Source organism: Henckelia pumila, chromosome 1 (assembly GCF_033568475.1).
Source record: "Henckelia pumila isolate YLH828 chromosome 1, ASM3356847v2, whole genome shotgun sequence".
NCBI lineage: Eukaryota > Viridiplantae > Streptophyta > Magnoliopsida > Lamiales > Gesneriaceae > Henckelia > Henckelia pumila.
This window is the reverse complement of record NC_133120.1, coordinates 79637117-79657501: the sequence shown is the minus strand read 5'-3', so window position 1 is coordinate 79657501 and position 20385 is coordinate 79637117. Positions and strand designations below refer to the sequence as shown.

The window sequence follows — 20385 nt, the reverse complement described above, 5'->3', positions numbered from 1 at the left end:
CGGACCAGCTTTGTTCAAAAAATCAAATTTAATTTTAAAGAGCTTCAAATCCGATCTTCACCGTTCAGATTATATTTCAAGATGTTTGGAAGCTTTTGTCCAAATTTCAGCTCAATCCGACGGCTAGATCTCAAGATATGAATTTTTGAACATCGTCGCTCGGTGCAGAAATTTTGTACTGTGCGCGCGCGAGAATCAAGCTCGCGCGCGCGCGAGTTTCGTGTCCAGGCCTCTGTTTTTATGTGTTGCGCACGCACGAGGCCTATGCCGCGCGCGCGCGCGTGTTTGGGGGTCATATGTGTTCCGAAAAATCCTTATTTTGAGAGGAAATTAACTGGTAGGCGTTCCGGACCATATATATACAAGATATAACATATTTTTTAGGGTTTCGAAATTCCAGAGAGCGCACAACACAAAGGAGGCGGCTACAAGGCTTGGGAGAGAAGATTTCTTCTTTCTTTTCTTCTTTTTATTTTTATTTTTGAATTATTATTTTTAATTATTGAGTAGTTTATTTTCAACCAAGACAGCGTGATTGGGCCGAACAAATTCATGTAGAAAACTTGGATGTTTGTTTGGGATTTTTTAGAGTTGATTTTATTTTATTGATTGTCAGATTTATATTTGTCTTGTGAATAGTCTGATCAACTGTTTGCTTGCATGTTAATCAATTCCAAATCGACATAGGAGGTTTTGATTTTGATCACTCTGATAATTAACATATTGTAAAACCGACTAGAAATAGAATTCGATTTCAGTGTACGGTTTAGGTGTAAACTGAATTTTCACAAATATTTAATGCATTCAAATTTGATTAGAATTACGAAATATTAGTTCATCAATATTTGAATAGGTTTGATTGTTCTAGAAATAGACCTTCGAACAAATTAGGAGAATTCCCGTGAATTAAGATTAAATCTGAGTCCTGAATCAACTACATGTTACGTGATTTGTTCGGTACCCACGTGTGTTTTCGTTGTCTTTGTCTTAATTATTTTTATCTTCAGTTATTTTTATTTTTATTTCTTAATCAATTTTTATTTTATATTCTTATTTTATTTAATTCAAAATCCTTCTATTATATTGTCTAGATTAAGTAAAATAATTAATTTTTGAGAATTGACTGCAGTCCCTGTGGGATCGATACTTGGACTCTCTGTCCACTTTACTATTACTTGACCTGGTACGCTTGCCAGTAGATTTATATCACACCGATTTAGCCGGTCAAGTTTTTGGCGCCGTTGCCGGGGACTGTTTAGTTAATATTAGGATAGATTATTTGTTTGAGACTAGATTTTTTTTTCTTGCATTTGTTTAATTATTTATTTTAATTTTAATTTTATTCTCTTTTGCTTGTGAGGTACTTGGAGATGGACCATCGACAGGTGTTCACAAGATTTGGCCAACAATACTTGGAGTCTTTCTATGCTGCTTGGGGGAGATTCAATGATTTGGCGAACAAATTTCAATGCCATCAGTTTTCTACTTACACCCTCACTAAAATTTTTTATGGTGGTTTGGATGAGATTACAAGAAATTAGGTAGATTCTGGAGCTCTGGCCACTGACAGTCAATTGTTTAGAAGAGATGAAGACAGTGCGATGCACTTGTTGAACGATATGGCAGATTTTGACTAACATTGGCATTGTGATCCTTCACTGCAGGGTTGGAGTCACCAATATCCTCCAGATATCAACTCTAAAAATTTTGCGAACCAACCACCAGAGCATCAAGAAGAGTGTATAGGGCGTTCCGAAGATTATGTGGCTCAGTTGGAGAATTTTTTGCGGCAACAGACAGAGACAAATCAATTTTTAGAAAGCCGCATAAGTCTTTTGGATGAACAGATTGCGCTTATTAGAGAACCAATTTTGGATATCTGCCAATTGAGTGAAGTAACTGAGCCAGAGCAGGAAATCATTTTTGAGGAATCTTCTTGTGAGGATGAGCCAAACATGATAGTGGAGGAGGAAGAACCATTCAAGGAGAGAGATTTTACCTCGTCAGTGGTCGTTCCATGTACACCGTTAGAAGATACTTTCTTGCCATTGACGCCAATCCCACAGTATTCCATCCTCTATGACCTTCAGCCTAGATTCGGAGTCTCCTTCCAAAAGAAAAATTTCAGAACAAGTGTTGTTGGACCGACGAGCTTACAAAGTATATATCACGCCAAGCTTAAGGGCGAAGGAAATCAAGACCCATACGTAGAGTTGTATGATTCTTACTAAGGGCGACAGCCGCTCTTTGATGGTTGCTTTTGCATAGTCGGACATTAGACTATAAATTTAGCGCTGACTGGGAGGCAACCCAGTGTTCTTTCTTTTTGCTTTTTATTTTATTTTTGGTTTTTGTTTTTGTTTGATTTTTGTTTCTTTCCCATGCCAGTTGGTTGTGCCTGCCGATATATACAATCTGCTGCTGCTGTCCCAGCTGATACTATCAAGAAGGAAGAGGATGCATCGAAAACCAGGGGAGTGTTATTTTTGTTCTCATTGTGTTTTTGTTTGTCTTTGCATTTGTGGGTTTGTTATGCATTCTGTTCATTGTTCTGAAGCATTGAGGACAATGCTTTGGATAAGTATAGGGGGGGTAGACTAGTATTGCATTGTCTATGTGTTTGTGTTGCATCTGTCGTGTTTCGTATTTCTTTGCATACAGTTTATTTTTGTTGTTGTTTGCATTGTTATGAGTAGGATGAATCATAATAGCCAATGATGATGAAGTTTATTTGAAAAAAATGGATTTTTGAAAAAATTTTGCTCTTGACTGGACATGAGAAACTGTAGGTTGAACCGTGAATATTTTTAAGCACTAATGTTAGACCAGTAAATTGTAGCGAAAGATTTGATGAAGTTTCTATCTGTTTGACCATTGCACGGCAATAGGTGGTTTGTGGATCTTGATTGTTTTCTATGAATTTTGATGAGGCTCTAGTTTACACTTATGATCTTGGGCGCACCTAGAAAAAATTTATATACAATTCCATCCGGGCCTTGAAAGGATTAAAATCCTAAAAAAAAAAAATTAAATTTAAGGCTAAGTATGCGGATTCAATGGGATTGATGCTCCATCCGGGCTATAGACGAGGGGATTAGAAAGAAAAAATAGAATGATTTTTCGTATCCTATCCAGTTATAGCTAAGTCAGCGGGTAATTATTGGGGCTAATGCAATACCGGGTGCAAAATCCGGAGGTGTGTAATTCATTATCTCAAAGGAGGTGGGTTTAGTCTAGAGGTCGTTGGAAGGAATGGGCACTTGAAGAGTGAAACTTGCACTGATTTGTCATAGGTCGCCAAACAGTTTTGAAACGAATTCGGTCTAAGTTGTATGAAACTGAAATGACATTTCACACACACACGTTCATGTTAAACCGAAGGTGTATTATGAAAAGTTGAGAGCATGTCTGTGTTTTTTGTTTTGTGATTAAACTTCTCAGAGGCTTTGCACATTTATGAATCGTCCTTACTTATGTTTTTGTTTGCATTTTGTTTTTGCATGTCTTGCTCGAGGGCGAGCAAAAGTTAAGTATGGGGGTGTTGATAAGTGCATTTTGTATGCATTATTTCATGTTATTTTTATGTCTATTTTGTGTGCATTCATATTATTTTTATTTGTTTTTATGTGTTTTAGTGCATGTGTGTGTATTTCACTCCTTGGGTTAATTTTGTAGCAAAATATATTTTTGAAGAATGAATTCCGGACCAGCTTTGTTCAAAAAATCAAATTTAATTTTAAAGAGCTCCAAATCCGATCTCTACCGTTCAGATTATATTACAAAATGTTTGGAAGCTTCTGTCCAAATTTCAGCTCAATCCGACGGCTAGATCTCAAGATATAAATTTTTGAACATCGTCGCTCGGTGCAGAAATTTTGTACTGTGCGCGCGCGAGAATCAAGCTCGCGCGCGCTCGAGTTTCGTGTCCAGGCCTCTGTTTTTATGTGTTGCGCGCGCGCGAGGCCTATGCCGCATGCGCGCGCGTGTTCGGGGGTCATATGTGTTCCAAAAAATCCTTATTTTGAGAGGAAATTAACTGGTAGGCGTTCCGGACCATATATATACAAGATATAACATATTTTTGAGGGTTTCGAAGTTTCAGAGAACGCACAACACAAAAGAGGCGGCTACAAGGCTTGGGAGAGAAGATTTCTTCTTTCTTTTCTTCTTTTTATTTTTATTTTTGAATTATTATTTTTAATTATTGAGTAGTTTATTTTCAACCAAGACAGCGTGATTGGGCCGAACAAATTCATGTAGAAAACTTGGATGTTTGTTTGGGATTTTTTAGAGTTTATTTTATTTTATTGATTGTCAGATTTATATTTGTCTTGTGAATTAGTCTGATCAACTGTTTGTTTGCATGTTAATCAATTCCAAATCGACAGAGGAGGTTTTGATTTTGATCACTCTGATAATTAACATATTGTAAAACCGACTAGAAATAGAATTCGGTTTCAGTGTACGGTTTAGGTGTAAACTGAATTTTCACAAATATTTAATGCATTCAAATTTGATTAGAATTACGAAAGATTAGTTCATCAATATTTGAATAGGTTTGATTGTTCTAAAAATAGACCTTCGAACAAATTAGGAGAATTTTCGTGAATTAAGATTAAATCTGAGTCCTGAATCGACTACATGTTACGTGATTTGTTCGGTACCTACGTGTGTCTTCGTTGTCTTTGTCTTAATTATTTTTATCTTCAGTTATTTTTATTCTTATTTCTTAATCAATTTTTATTTTATATTCTTATTTTATTTAATTCAAAATCCTTCTATTATATTGTCTAGATTAAGTAAAATAATTAATTCTTGAGAATTGACTGCAGTCCCCGTGAGATCGATACTTGGACTCTCTGTTCACTTTACTATTACTTGACCTGGTACGCTTGCTAGTAGATTTATATCACACCGATTTAGCCGGTCAGTCACCCATCCTATAATTGCCCCAAGTCAAGCACGCTTAACTTTGAAGTTCTTATGTGATGAGCTTTCGAAAAGAAGACGCACCTTCTTGATATGAGCAGTACATATGAAATCTTTCAAGCCCTCCTCAACTATGTAGTCTCATACCTACACAGTCTCAGAATCCCCTCTCATTCCGGCACGGGATCGGTTCATTCATGTCTCCCTCCGCCTAGAAGCCTACCAGGAGCCGCTCATTGTCCGTGCAACCTCTTGGCACCGGCGATCACTCACCTTCTTGATATGAGCAGTACATATGAAATCTTTTAAGCCCTCCTCAACTATGTAGTTCCATACCTACACAGTCTCAGAATCCCCTCTCATTCCGGCATGGGATCGGTTCATTCATGTCTCCCTCCGCCTAGAAGCCTACCAGGAGCCGCTCATTGTCCGTGCAACCTCTTGGCACCGGCGATCACTTCCTGCCTCCTCAGCCCCGCCTACGCGATCATAAAGTAAACTTTCTCAAATAAATTCATAAATCACATCAAACAGATTTAAATGCCGAAAAACAAATATTTAAAACATTCAAATAAATCATATAATTTAAATAATCACTCATAAAAACAATTTGACATATTTTCACATTATTTTAAAATTATTAAATCCCCTAGTTATGCATGCAGATTTACGTGCCGAATTTCTGGGCGTTACAGTTTCATTTCTGCCATTGAATACAAGATAATTACAAAAATCCATGTTTATATATCTTCATCACTAATAAGATATTGACAGTTGTCTAAGAATCTATAACAACCTAACAAACAAATATTCCTTTCTAAGATAATAAAAATCTATCCATTAGATATTGCTGAGCTGTGCACCCGATTTATTGTATTGGACTTTTGAATCCATGGACTTGTTTTCATGGGTTGTGTCTGCACTTCATGGGCTTCTTTAGTATGGACTGCACCTGTATTTTCCAATTCTTTATCTTGCCCCCTCGAGCAAAGTGAGGGTCGAAGAACAACACCTAGCTTGTTACGAAGTCGAGTAAAGACAGGAGCAGATAATGGCTTTGTAAGTACATCGGCTATTTGATCAAAGGAAGGCACATATTGAATGCTCAACAGCTTGGACAAAACTTTTTCCCTGACAAAGTGAAGATCCAATTCAAGGTGTTTAGTTCTGGAATGGTGTACTGGATTTGCACTAAGTGCTATAGTACTCATGTTGTCACACCATAAAGTAGGAGGTCTGATCTATGAAATGCGAAGCTCCTGCAGCAATGATTGAATCCAAAGAAGTTCAGAGGCTGCATTTGCTAAACTACGATACTCGGCTTCCGTACTCGAACGAGATACTACACTTTGTTTCTTTGAGCTCCATGATATTGGGGAATTTCCTAAAAACCAGCAAAACCCCGAGGTGGAGCGTCTATTATCGGGGTCATTTCCCCAGTCCGCGTCACAATATCCAGACAGCGAAAGACAAGAAGAAGTACGCAAGTGGACACCAAAGTCCAACGTCCCATTGACATAACGAAGAATTCTTTTTACAGCCTTCCAATGAGTTATGATAGGAGTATGCATAAACTGACATACCTTATTGTCACTATAAGAAATGTCAGGTCTTGTAATTGTTAAGTATTGCAATGCACCCACAGTGCTTCGGTACAATGTGACCTCAGGAAATGGATCTCCATCCTTGACAGACAGCTTAACACCAGTAGACATAGGTGTTGGTATAGAAGTTGCTTGATGCATTTTTGTTTGCAGGAGTAAATCCCGAGCATATTTAGATTGAGAAAGAAACAATGAACCATCACTCTGTTTGTGCACCTCAAGTCCCAGAAAATAAGATAGAGCACCGAGGTATTTGAGAGAAAATTGAGCATCCAAAGTGCGAATAATCTGCTGAATTTGAGATGAATCACTTCCTGTTATGACAATATCATCAACATAAACAAGAATATAGACCACATATGTTGGCATGAATTTAAAAAACAAGGAGGAGTTAGCTCGTGATGTGACAAAACCCATAAATTGAAACGCACTCCGTAATTTCTCAAACCATGCACGAGGGGCCTGCTTTAAACCATAAAGAGCTTTGTGTAGCCTGCAGACTAAGGGACCGTTGCCATGGTGAACTTCAAATCCAGGCGGTTGTTGCATGAAGATTACGTCATTGAGCGAACCATTTAAAAAGGCATTATTGACATCAAGTTGTTTGATATTCCACCCACGAGAGACCGCAATAGTTAACACAATGCGTATGGTTGTGGGTTTAACAACTGGGCTAAATGTTTCAGTGTAGTCTAAGCCCGGAGTTTGGGAATAGCCTTTAGCAACAAGCCTAGCCTTGTGTCGAGCAATAGACCCATCAGGATTTGTTTTAAGCTTGAACACCCATTTACACCCTATGATCGGGGTGTTTGGTGGAGCTGGAACGAGTGACCAAGTCTTATTTTTCATCAAAGCATTATATTCAGAATTCATGGCTTTGACCCATTCTGGACGCTGCTGAGCATCCTTTACAATTTGAGGTTCATAAGCATCAAATAAAGAAGCACCATATACTCTTGGTTTGAACACCCCAGCCTTAGATCTGGTCACCATATGATGAGTATTCATAGGCAGAGGAGACTCATCCATTTCAGGAGAAACTAAGGAATGTGAAGATTCAGGAGAAGAGTGGTTGGAATGTGGAGATGCAGCAGAAGGAATTGTGACAGATGTTGTTTCAGGAAGAGGAGGTGACCGCAAGGTGTGATCATAAGGTTGCAAGGAGGGAATTTGTGGAAGATATAACGACGACAAAGGAGAGCATTCCGTATGGGAAGATAACGACTGTATGGTGGTAGGAGATACAAAAGGAAAAGAGCATTCATCAAATTTGACATGTCGTGAAACATATACTTGACCACTAGAACTGATACACTTGTAACCTTTATGTTGATTACTGTAGCCTATAGAAGTGCAAGGAATGGATCGAAACGCAAGTTTATGTTGATTATATGGACGTAAGCAAGGGAAACATAAACATCCAAAAACTTTAAGGGATGAAAAATCTTGTATTTGATGATATAGTCGGGTAACCGGAATTTCTCCAGAAAGAGATATGGTAGGTAATAGGTTTATGAGATGGACAGCAGTGGAGAATGCATCCTCCCAAAAATGTAAAGGCATTGATGCATGAGCTAAAAGAGTATGACCCATTTCGACAACATGTCGATGCTTTCGTTCAACGACACCATTTTGTTTAGACGTGTATGGACATGAAAAACGATGAACAATGCCATTTTGTTGAAGAAAAGATGTCAAGACTTTAAATTCTCCTCCAGAATCTGTTTGCAAAGTTTTAATTTTCTTATTGAATTGAGTTTCGACTTGAGATTTAAATAAAGGAAACACTCGACTTACTTCTGATTTGAGTTTCAGAAAATAAATCCAAGTGTACCTACTATATGCATCCACGAAACTAACATAATAACGAAAACCATTTCGAGAAGGCATGTGAGAGGGACCCCAAACGTTAGAATAAATTAGCTCGAGTGGTTCAGAAAATATAGTATTTGATAAAGGGAAGGGAAGTTCGTGACTTTTTCCCATTGCACAAGCTGAACAGAAACTCATATTTTCATTTTTTTTGAATTATAACAATCTAACAAACAAATATTCCTTTCTAAGATAATAAAAATCTATCCATTAGATATTGTTGAGCTGTGCACCCGATTTATTGTATTGGACTTTTGAATCCATGGACTTGTTTTCATGGGTTGTGTCTGCACTTCATGGGCTTCTTTAGTATGGACTGCACCTGTATTTTCCAATTCTTTATCTATCAATAGGAAAATTAGCAGTTGTATTGAAGGAAAGAATGGTATTCTCCTTGAAAGCACAAAATCTCAAATCCGTGGACTGCAACATATTCATCCCATTTCCCTTATGACCAATGACTAACGACAATATAATACCGGTTGAAAATACAATATAAAAATGGCAACTGAACAATGAAGCAAAAGCCCAAATAGTTACCTTGTCCTTAACAAGCAAATAGTATCATCAAGCAAAGGCAGGTTCTTGAAACGTTTGAATTGTTTTGCAGGAGATTTTTGTAGAAGACAATCAGTCTCTGTGCTCACTTTAGAGCAAATATCGTTGTTCCCGAGTCACTCCAAAAGAAACAATCTCATGTACACTAATGCTATCATTAATATTGTAGCAGCAACCTATATATGCACACAAAATTTTTAAAGAACTCATCTAACCGATACTAGTTTTAACATTGCAAAATCATATTAAATGTAGCATTATCGATATCATTTCATGTAGCAACCAACCTGGTTTTCTAATATTCAATATAGATTAGTATGCGAAAAGGTGAATAACTAAAACATAGCAGAAGTGGAAAGGAGTCGAGCCGATAGATTCCCAAAGACGAACGAAGAAGATGCAAAGCCTGATATGATCCCAAACACGAAGCTCATTTGCTCTCTGGAACATTATATGCCTGCAACCAACTCCACGCACAAATTTTTTAAAAAAATAATGATAAATTTCTTAATATGATCTGTATCTTAAAAATATATATAGTAAACAGGAACAGGTCACTGTATATTAAATTCAAATATTTATTTCAAAATAATACAACTAAAATCCAAAATTTGAAATTTATACTAGTTGTTTCTTGAGTCCTTGTGTTGTATATTCTCAATGATGCTGGAAATGGAGAAGTTACGTACACCATGAAAGGGGAACCCTCTTGTCTATTTAGTGGGACATATGAGAATTAATATTTTTCATCCAACATTTTTAAAATGCCTATCTTTTTACATATTTGGTTAATGGTTACATCAACCAAAGCAATGTATCTTTTGCCCAATTTCGTGGCCATGTGGAGGGACTTCGTATGGAAAGGAAATTATCACCAACAAATATAAGGGTTCGACATTTCAACTTCTTCAACCCATTCGTAAGATCGGGTCTCCTGTTAATATTGGGGAGACAAAAGGTTAAACTATTTCAGAATCTAAACAAGACAGGACAAACATGCGGCCATGAAGAAAACGAAGAGTACGAGATGGTAAAATCTTGAATATCATTTACCTATCTATAGCATGAAGGAATCACAACACATTTATGCTCTGCCTCTCGTCAAGTAGCTGGAAAATAATGAATCATAATTTTCACAAGTTAAAACTCTAGAAAACTGTGATTTAAAGAAAACATGTAAAGCAGTAGGCTTGGGGCTAAAGATAACAGAAATGAAAGTACTTACTCTCCTACAAGCTTGAACTATGTCTGATTCTGGAACATTGGCACCACCACGAACTTCCTGATACAAACACAAAAGCAAATAACGGAATTAACATAAAAAAAAAAATATGTGCACTGAAGGGGTTAACAGAGGAGCATTGCTAGAATGATAATAAGGGAATAACAAGATTAAACCTCGATGCCATTATTTCTACAAATCAATACCTAATTTCAAAAACCAAAAACCATCACCAAGAAGCAAACTAACAAAAATCAAAAGCATATCCATATCAAAATTAATTAAATACAATAGAAATGAAGAAAAGAAGAGCATACAGTGTACCGCTGGTAGAACTTGCGCTTGAAGTGATCAACGACATCAGATCTGGAAGAGATGTAAGGAGGAAGGAGAATGTTTGACCAGTAGTCCGCCCACCGCGCATCACTCTCACAATCGTAAGCAGCCGCCGCAATCAGCTTCTCTGCAGATCTTCTCCTTCTCCTTCGCCTTCACCTTTGCATTTGCCTTCGCCCACGATCTTCTCTCTTTGTGCCTTTATTCCAAAGAACTTGTTCTCCAAATCGCGTCCTTGAAAATTTTTATCAAGAACTATAAGTACACCTTCATAATTCGTGAATCACTCATAGTGTAGGAAAAAACTCCCAATTGGCGGTCGACGGCAGTGGTGGTGGAGGTCGGCCGCGGCAGTTGCAAATTTCTGAATCGAAAATGGCTCTCGGGAGGAGAGAGAAGAGACGATGCGCTTAGAAGAAAGGAATGAGCGGGGGAGAGAGAAATATAAGCATCAAGCGAGTAGTAGTAGGTTATTATCATATTATGTAATGTGCATATTTTTTTTTAAAAATAAAAATAAATAAAAAATAACAACGACAACGGATTACAAAAAGTGTTGTCTTAGACCTCAAAAAGTACGCACATAGACAACGGTTAATTAAAACCGTTATCGTAGGTCATAAAAAACCCGCTCATAGACAATGATTTTTAAAAAAGTTGTCTTTGACATATATACGACAACGGTTTTTTAAAGACCGTTGTCGTTTTTAATTAAAATATGGCCAACGACAACGGTTTTTGTAAAAATCGTTGTTAAAGACCAAACGACAACAGTTTAGATATAAAACCGTTGTCTTTTTAGTGTGGTTAATTAACATATTTGTTGTAGTGATTCTACTTCTTTAATTAGGTGACAGATGCAACTTTTTGGTGGGATAATGATAAACACCGTTGTAGATATCATGAAATTAAACAAGAATATCTTATAAAAAATTTCAAGACAATTATTTTATGCTATATTTGGAGTATATTTTTCTTTATAATCTGGTTAAATTATAATTATTGGATCAAATGATAATTTTCATAAAAATATAAGGGTCTCACGTGATCTAATGATATTAAAATATAGGGAGAAACACTCCCGATATAGCATAGACTAACCCTTTTTGATATATATCAATGTGAATTTTCCAAAATATCCAATTTATTTTAACATATGATATCATTCTTATCAATTTCTTTTGATATATCAATGTGGATTTTCCAATATATCCAATTTATCTTAACATATGATATCATTCTACGAAGAGTTTTTTTTAAAATAAAATAAAATAAAATATTTCCACTACTTCAAATTGCTCCATCGATCTATCTATTATTCTCCAATGAAATTGCCTTCCCAAAAAATTTTTTTACGAATGAAAATGAAAATATGTAAGAGTTGAACTCTACGTACTTCTTCAGGCGACGATGCAATTTGGTGGGATAATGCTGAATATCTTTATATTTCTACACCGATACATAAAATAAAGAGTATCTTATAAAATCTGTTTTAGTATATCAATGTGGATTCTCACAAATACCCTTCGATTTAAAATAAATTAACATTTATACTATATTATAAAGAACTAGAACTTTAGAGTAACATTTCAAAATCGATATTTTATTAGATTAATAGCCATGCATACTTAACTTATCTATAAGTAATCTATAAATTGATTCACAGCATACATTCATAGACGGATTTATTTAACTAAATAATCTCCGTTTGACCATGATTTGAAAATATAACCTTCTCAATTTTTTTTCTTTATTTTGTTTTTGCATTTTCTTTGTATTTGAAGGTCATTTTGCAAATTTTTTTTGAAAGAAGGTCATAAATCAAAAAATTTGGTTGACCAAGGTCATTTTTCAAACTCTCCCCATTCATAGACTTGAAGCAGTTTGCTTAGTCGCGGCATTTGATACAAATAAATCGCATAATATATCTCGTATTTGTGAGGAATTAATTTTCTCCTCCAAAAATATTTTTTTTCCTTGGGGCGTGCACATACAATAATAAAAACTAGTACTAAGACGAGGAAGCGTTTTTGTACAATCGTTTTTTTAACGAAAAAATAAATATGAAATACAAAAAAGATTTTCTCGTAAAGAAATATTTCAAAAAAAATGATTTGATTAATATAAAATAAATTATTAGTGATTTGATTGATCCAAAATAAATAATTAATAGATGGATAAATAATATGACGAGAAGAATGCAAGATTGGATATAATAAGTTATACATGAACTAATAATACTCGTTAGTCCAAACGGTACCTATAATATAGAGATAGATCAGAACTTGGGCTTAGTGCCCAATGGAAGCCCATTTAAGTATAGGCCCAGTGGCCGACATACAAATATAGAGAGGATACACTCGTGTGCTGATTTGAATTGACCGCCTCGGCGCCTCCACGCCCCTCTCTCCTTTCTTCCAGTTCCCGCTGTTTTTCACAAAACCAAAACTCTCTTTCAATTTCTATCTTATTTCTCTTCTCAAATTCACCTTTCCGCACGCATATTTTCGTCATAGAATCAGGTTGCATTGTTGATTTTGATTTTTTGGGTCTAAATTTTCATATTTTGATGATATGTTGAATCCGGGTGAAAAAATGGATCCGAGTTCGACGCCTCGAATGAAACTGGAAGCTCAGTATCAGTTTCCGGTGCCGCGAGCGTCGCCTTCTTCGCATAAAAAAAAGTCCAACCCTTTTGCCCACGTTAGCCCCACCAAGTATGAGCGCAACACTCATGATATTCTCAATGATTCTGGTTACCGAGAGGGTTCTCGTCCGTCTCCCTTTCCGCTTCCAAAGTCTCGCTCAGTACGTAGAAGCATCGCGGTGAGTAGAATGGGCAAACCCATTTATTATTTGCGTCTTTGAATCTGTAAAACATCTGTTTTTGAATGTTTCTATTTATCTTCAATCAGTTAAATGACTTTGGACGTGTTGAAGTCAAGATGGAGGAAGATGGGCATGCCCAAGTTCATAATGTGGCAGTAGTAAACAATTCTTCACCTTTGAGAGTATCGTGCATTGGTGGCAGGGGGAACGTTAAAGATAATCATGTTAAACAAGCCAAAACTTTTTTCCAGGAAACCAAGTTAGGTAATGGAATGCATTAATGTGAATTGATTCGTAGATTTGGATAATTTATGCTTGTTTGATTGGCCATGCTTCGAGTGAAATTGAGTTTGTCATTGACAGCTTCTTTTTGCAGGGTCACTTGATAACTTAAACCTGGTTGCCGGTTGTCGGTATGATAGCTCTTTAGGTAAGCTACGGCTCAGTAGATTTTATTAACTATGGGTCATTAATGAATTTCCAAAATAAAGGATGATAATTTTGAAAATAAAGCTGCATAGTAACTAAGTTTTAGTAACTGAAAACAGAGATTATCATGTGCCAGGCTTGCTGACAAAGAAATTTATCAAGTTGATTCGGGAGGCTGAGGATGGAACCCTTGATCTGAACAGAACTGCAGATCTCTTAGAGGTATTGGATTAATTTTTATTTTTTTTTAACTTTTGCACGTATAAAAGATTGCTCATTACTCCTCACTTGGGATACAGGTCCAGAAGAGGAGAGTATATGATATTACGAATGTTCTGGAAGGCATCAATTTAATTGAGAAAACAACAAAGAATCACATACGATGGAAGTATATGATTTTCCCCTTTTCTTATTGCTTTTATTCAGTTTAAATAGTTTTTTGTATTTGCTTTTCACGAAACTTCACCATTTCAGAGGTTCTGGAATTTATAGACCTACCGAACTGGATGATGAAGTCTCCCTCTTGAAGGTGTTCTTATGATGTTTCAACCCCATTCATTACTCGTGTACACCAGTAATTTATTCTCTAAAAACTTTCCAGGATCGCGGACCATGTTTTCCTCAATAGCAGACATGTTTATATCAAATTATGTGCAACATGTATGATTGCTTGCCGTATTTGACCACATAGTTAAAGTTTCCAATCTGAAGGTTGTTTGATTGTTGATTAGGTTTACTGATCATGTGCCTGAGTTTGACTCAACGTCTCAACCTGAGTTTGTCAAGGACGTAATACCATTTATTGGTTACAACGTTTCATTTGCATGTTGCCCTCTCTCTCGAGCTTCCTGCTAAACCTTATTTATCATATTCTCACATGGAAAAATCTGAGTTGGGTGTTGCTTGTCTCGGACGATAGTTACTATTCCAGTGCATCTTAGTACACAAGACAAATAGCATAGAGACTTTTGTATGAGACGAATAGCATATAGTACCTATAGGTAGAGATATTAATTTTGACCTCATACAGTTCTTTATGTTATGACAGGCTGAAGTTGAATATCTAAGTGCTGAAGAGTCCAGGCTTGATGATTGCATAAGGTTTGGCTTAAAAGAGAGATCCTTTATAGTTGAATAGCTTAAGATCGTGGGCTAACATATGATCTTTATTCAGGGACAGACTAGAGCGCTTAAGGATGCTAGAATCTGATCGGAATTGTCAGAAGTATGCTTTATTATGATGATTTTTGTGTCACTCATGAATTCAATCTCTTCAATGTTTCCGTGTTCTCACTGTTCCAGGAATCTATTCCTGACTGACCAAGATCTTGCGAGCCTTCCCTTGAGGGTATGTTACCTCCATGTTTTACTTCTTTTTTCTCCGTCTTCTTGCTCTCCTGACTGATTAAATTATGCTTCAATTGTTAGCAGGATGATCTTGTCTTCGTTGTACAAGCTCCTCGTGCTACTTCAGTAGAAGTTCCTCATCCTGATGAGGTTGATATTTTTCATTTAAAATTAAACTATTGGGAAATTGGTTTCTCAACATTCAACAATATATGTCATGCAGAATACTTTATTCCGTGAAAAAGAGTACAAACTCCTGATCAGAAGCACCACCGGACCAATTGGTGTGCATTGTCTTAGGTATTCTCAGTCTCATCATTGTGGATATGGCCACTTAATAGGCTCACACAAACTTTAATTCACGAGTGCGGTAAAATTTTTGAAAAATCATGACACCTCCACAAGCACGTGCGACTGTATAGTGAAAAAAATGGTATGACAACAAGAGAATAAAAGAGCTTCACTTCATTTTTTCAGAAGCATCCATATCCATAATCTATACCATGTTCTAACGACCAAATTGCATCACTTGCAGTAAAAAAGAGCAGAAAATCGAGGACAGATCCGCCAAACGTATTGAATTATTGGATTCATTTTCCTCAAGTAGTAGCAGAACGGTTGATGATACAGGTCCATCTTCAATTCCTTATGATGCAGAAATGAGCTCAGAAGTGCATGAGTTCCACAAAGTAGTCCCATGGGATAGTGGTGTAAGTTCATTTGGTCACCATGCTTCTAATTCTACTCCCTATGGCTGGTGAAGCTTGTTTGTTTTGGTAATTGTGCATGGTGTTGCTATGCAGATTGAAAACGACTATTGGTTCAGATCAAATCTTGAGGTCAGCGCTACTGATCTGTGGGGCAAAGAAGATTCATGACAAATTTTGTAATGGAGTCTTGATGCAAAGAGTTTGGAAAGATTAACCCGCAGCAGGAAGAGAAGCCAACCCATTTACCTATTTTAGACAATCCATTTTTAACAAAATTTTCCTTTTTTTTTTTGGGCCTTTGCCAGTAACGAGGGGATGAATCTAAATGGATTCATTTTATGGAATGAGTCACGTGGGGATCAAGTTATTCTAACAAAATTGGATGGTCTAGGCTTATAATAAGCAAGTTGTGACCGGAGCTCTATTATTGGTGCTCACATTCAGAATGTAGTTCTGTAACAGTAGGAGCTAATTGGTAAGCTTTGATGGTCACTTGCAACTATTGGAAAGTCATCGTTTGGTTTCATTGCCTTTCAACATTTTTTATAATTTAGAATTATTATTTTTTCACTTATCGGTATAGTGGCAAGAAATATATTGTGGTATTTTTTAACTTGCCTTCAATGATCACAACTATATTTATTTTCGTTAGTTTCTACTTTTTAACATGTTTTTATGTTTACATTTTCTAAATATTCAGTTTTCTGCTGACTGAGTAAATAAAATCTTGGGATAACTATTAAAAACTACCACAAAATAAAGAAAAAGAAAACGTAATAATCAGTTCCTTGACCTCTTAAACAAACATCAGACATAAAACAGCAAGAGAATGCCTGGAAACAAGTTCAATTATGGTTTCCAGTAAATCTTTTCCAAACTAAAATCGCAACAATTCACGGTTAAAAGAATTGCTGACATTATAATTGGTTCCATATTTGTTAATAATAATGAAAGAATGGCAAGATGAAAATGTCAAAAATTATATTACCATCCATATCACCAGTCAAGGACTTGTTACGGACCGTGTTTTCCTAGACATTGCTCGGGTCACCGGTCGTATATCTTCCAAAAGAATCTGAGCCTCTTCGCACTCTGTTGAAGGCACTGATTTATTCTGCATTTCATGAGTAGGGTTTGAAATTTTACTTGGCTCGACAACGGTCAGTGCTGTTGCTATTTTTTGTTCTGTTGAGACTGTACAAGGGGGAGAATCTTTGGAAGATTTTGATGGTTCTGCTTCTTCTGACATGTCTTCTTGGTTTTCACTTGAAGATGTACTCGAAACAGGAGATGAGGGCTGTTCATCCTGTGCTTGTTTTGTATGGGCTGATCTGTGATTTGATGTTGTTGTGGTCACTTGCTGCCCGATTGGGAAAAAAAAATACTTTTTAAAGCCATGCACAAAGGTCTTAAGTTCAAGTGTTCAACAATAATCCAGAGCTATAGAACTAAATGACAATCAGTGAACATCTCTATTATATAGCTGTGACAGACTCAGAAGAAGATATAAGACACAAAACTCGAACGAAATAATAAGTTTGGCAGTAAACACCTGAGCCACCCAAGGAGATGAGTGTGAAGCAACATACTGCAAAATCTGAAAAAACCTGGTCTGGCCATGGCTTACAGCAATTTTCCAGTACAAGATTATCATATCCCCAGCTCTTGTTCTCAGCTCTGACAAATTTCGGTCAATTTCAGTTTCATGCTTTGCGATGTAGGGTCTGAAAAAAGACTCATATACATATGTAGTTCCCTGAAATCAGTTGAGGTTTAATTAGACTTTATGAAGTCTACACCATATGCTGATTTGGAAGGAGATAACGAACCTTAGTCTTAGGGTACCACAAGTATATAAAGAAGGCCAACTTAACTTCGCCATACATTGGAACCCTTTGACACAATTTACAAACATGAATGGAAAAGTTACAAAAGAGATCAAGTCAAAATTGATAATTGTAATATCAGCAACCAAAAAGTTTACCAGCCAATTAATACATCACAAATTCTTTCACAAACTGTCATCCCAGCCACCAAGATCCTGTAAGTGAGAGGTTTAATTTTAAAAGCTAGCAATTAAGTTTCTGAGGCTGAATCAGGTATATGGCATACCAATACTGGCACCAAAATCGAAGTTGCTCGATTTCGGGCTTATTTAGTTCCACGGCTTTAAAGCATTCATATGCAGGATAAGCATAGCCAAAAATCAACCTGTAACATCGAGGGTACAAAACCAAGAACCTTATGAAATGAAAAAGAAGAGGAATATAACTTCTTATGGAGAAAAAAAAAACTAGAAATGGCACGTACACGAGTCCTCTGTATATAAAAGATCCAATCATATTGACTCCCTGCAATGGACACATTTAAGCATTTTCTATGTCAAAGCTAATTTCTTAGTTCGTAAAAGCAACGAACCAATCGAGCTTGCTTTCAAAACTAAATTCAAAATTGAAATATTCTACTTAGGCAATTATTTACTTTCAGACACTGGTTTTTGGCCATAAAAACTGAAGTAAGAACTAATCAAGACTCCATTAGGTTCTTCTAGATCCCAAAGTTGGTCATAGCAAAGGAAAGCACTTGGCTGTTCGATTTGTTGTGATCATTTTTCCCATCTTTTTTGAATCAATTAACTTGGCAGGGAAGACAGGGACAAACAATTCCAAAGCTTTTACAATCCCATCTCATTTTCCTCATCAAAAGCCGAGATTCCAATGTTCTACTGATAATGACTCGTGCAAGCTTTTCATTTTCTTTTCGTCATATATTTGTCAAGCATTCACTTATCCATCACAATGTGTTCAGAAACTGAGGCACGAGATTAATATCAGAAATCATAATGGAAACCAAATTGATTGCATAAATTGCGCTTCATGCTTAATTGCTTGCTGGTGGCCACTGGCCACGACTAACATAAATTGCACCAAAAACATTAAACTATCTTGAGTTAGATTCTTTCAGAATTCCAAACAGTTTGCATTTTATAAAGAAATAATCTGAACAAAAGGCAATTACAAACTATAACAAATCAATGATAAACGAATGTTAGTTGGCATTCAGATTCAGGCATCAAATTATAGCTGAGTAGAAACGAGGAGAAAATAAGAATGCAGCAACATCAAACATATAAATCTTCATCCCACACATGAACAACGATCTCAAAGAGGAATGTAAATCAATTCCTAAAAATATCAAATAAAGGCACGTAACGAATTTCTCATAATATAGACATATCTTCATACGATTTCACGGAGAATTTCTGTCCAAAAAATGCAACTCGAAAATTAAGAAAGAACAAGCTAGCTCGTTAAAATTTTAAACGAGGATCGATGAACACATTGATCCGCACCTATATAACGAAACGATTCCACGGAAAAATGGTATGAAATGGCCGTTCGTTGAGCACCGTGAAGAAAATGCAGGTATTAGAATTCGACGCCGTGATTGGGAGTTTCGGAATATGAAACCGTCAGCGAAGTTAGGCGCCGATGTCAAACGGCGGCGAACCGTTGATACCGGCGGCGAGAGAGAAGGCAGACGGGAATCAGATTTTGCAGCGTCGTTCGAAAAGATTTCGGCTTCAGGATTTTCTATTTATTATTTTCCCATATAAAGGAGAGATTCAGTGTGTGACAGTGCAACACAATAGCTAACGACTTATGAATCGCAGTCTATTCGGGATTTGTTTATCCAACAGCATATCGTGATTTCTTCAAAAAAAAAAAAAAAAAAAAAAAAAAAAACAGCATATCGTGACATTTGAACGTACTAGTATTTGGATGCACACATTTACATAATATCTCTATTATATTTTTATTATTTTATTTTTACTATCTTTACTTCTTTATAAAACTTTTGTAGCCTATAAACTAATTTGGTCTGACTTGATTACACCAATATAATATTATCATTTTAACCTAAAAAAATACATTGGAGCTTTCATGGTTGTGGGATAAAAAAATCAAAATATTCATCTATCACCCACAATTTTCGAACACGTTTATCTTCAATAAAATTTGGTGACCAGATTTCGCGGAAGTCCATCTAATAATTTATTCAAATTTTGAAAGTTTTATTCTATTTCATTCATTATCTATTCTTCTTATTTCTCAACCACCAAGATGAACAATAACGGTTTCACACTATGAGATTCTATTTCATTCATTATCTATTCCTCTTATTTCTCAACCGCCAAGATGAACCATAACTGTTTCACAATATGAGATTTCATATTCCATTCGAAAATTGTCACGGTGAGAATTTTGTTCTTTTTCATGTTTTTATTTTAAGTATCGTCACAGTGAGAATTTTTTTTTTAATTTTCAAGTTTTTATATGTTCATTTTCTGATTTTATTGTTGTGTTGATTTCCCGGTCCTAAAGGTACATCTAATGGCAATTGTAATGTTGTCTTAGTCCTTCTTTCGATATTTGCTAGTCGATGTCACGTTCATCCACGACTTTATTTATTACGTTCATCCAATTCTTGCAGCCTAACACCGTCTTTTACGTATATGCATTCAAGTATCCAGAATTTTAATCTGACC

The 20385-nt window shown here is 36.1% G+C and overlaps 2 protein-coding genes across 4 annotated transcripts; one reads left to right on the top strand and one right to left on the bottom strand.

Moving 5' to 3' along the window:
- The first annotated feature begins 12937 nt into the window (after positions 1 to 12937).
- On the top strand, positions 12938 to 16400 carry LOC140875522 (transcription factor E2FC-like). Of its 3 annotated transcripts, none has more exons than XM_073279228.1 (13): positions 12938 to 13347; positions 13437 to 13614; positions 13727 to 13780; positions 13916 to 14001; positions 14079 to 14167; positions 14254 to 14308; positions 14828 to 14880; positions 14960 to 15004; positions 15082 to 15127; positions 15208 to 15276; positions 15350 to 15426; positions 15662 to 15836; positions 15930 to 16400. In XM_073279228.1, exons 1-13 carry the CDS (start codon positions 13096 to 13098, stop codon positions 16002 to 16004), a joined length of 1254 nt encoding a protein of 417 aa, XP_073135329.1. In that variant the 5' UTR covers positions 12938 to 13095; the 3' UTR covers positions 16005 to 16400. The 3 variants fall into 3 exon arrangements, with proteins under 3 accessions (XP_073135329.1, XP_073135328.1, XP_073135327.1); XM_073279227.1 differs by having other exon boundaries at positions 14954 to 15004; positions 15211 to 15276; XM_073279226.1 differs by having other exon boundaries at positions 14954 to 15004.
- Positions 16401 to 16599: 199 nt separating this feature from the next.
- LOC140875455 (putative HVA22-like protein g) lies at positions 16600 to 19443 on the bottom strand. Its single transcript, XM_073279140.1, has 7 exons — positions 19189 to 19443; positions 18147 to 18187; positions 17949 to 18047; positions 17821 to 17877; positions 17666 to 17729; positions 17389 to 17592; positions 16600 to 17196 (listed from the first exon to the last, which is right to left on the bottom strand). Exons 2-7 carry the CDS (start codon positions 18176 to 18178, stop codon positions 16840 to 16842), a joined length of 813 nt encoding a protein of 270 aa, XP_073135241.1. The 5' UTR covers positions 18179 to 18187; positions 19189 to 19443; the 3' UTR covers positions 16600 to 16839.
- Positions 19444 to 20385: the final 942 nt, after the last annotated feature.

Excerpts from the sequence above, each read along its gene's own strand:
- LOC140875522 (XM_073279226.1), top strand. The coding sequence starts at position 13,096 with ATGTTGAATCCGGGTGAAAAAATGGATCCGAGTTCGACGCCTCGAATG. Across the intron at positions 13,348-13,436 it reads CAGTACGTAGAAGCATCGCG|TTAAATGACTTTGGACGTGT; the intron begins GTGAGTAGAATG and ends ATCTTCAATCAG. Across the intron at positions 15,837-15,929 it reads TAGTCCCATGGGATAGTGGT|ATTGAAAACGACTATTGGTT; the intron begins GTAAGTTCATTT and ends GTTGCTATGCAG.
- LOC140875455 (XM_073279140.1), bottom strand. The coding sequence starts at position 18,178 with ATGATTGGATCTTTTATATACAGAGGACTCGT. Across the intron at positions 17,878-17,948 it reads CGATTTTGGTGCCAGTATTG|GATCTTGGTGGCTGGGATGA; the intron begins GTATGCCATATA and ends TCTCACTTACAG. Across the intron at positions 17,197-17,388 it reads CATCTCCTTGGGTGGCTCAG|CAAGTGACCACAACAACATC; the intron begins GTGTTTACTGCC and ends CCAATCGGGCAG.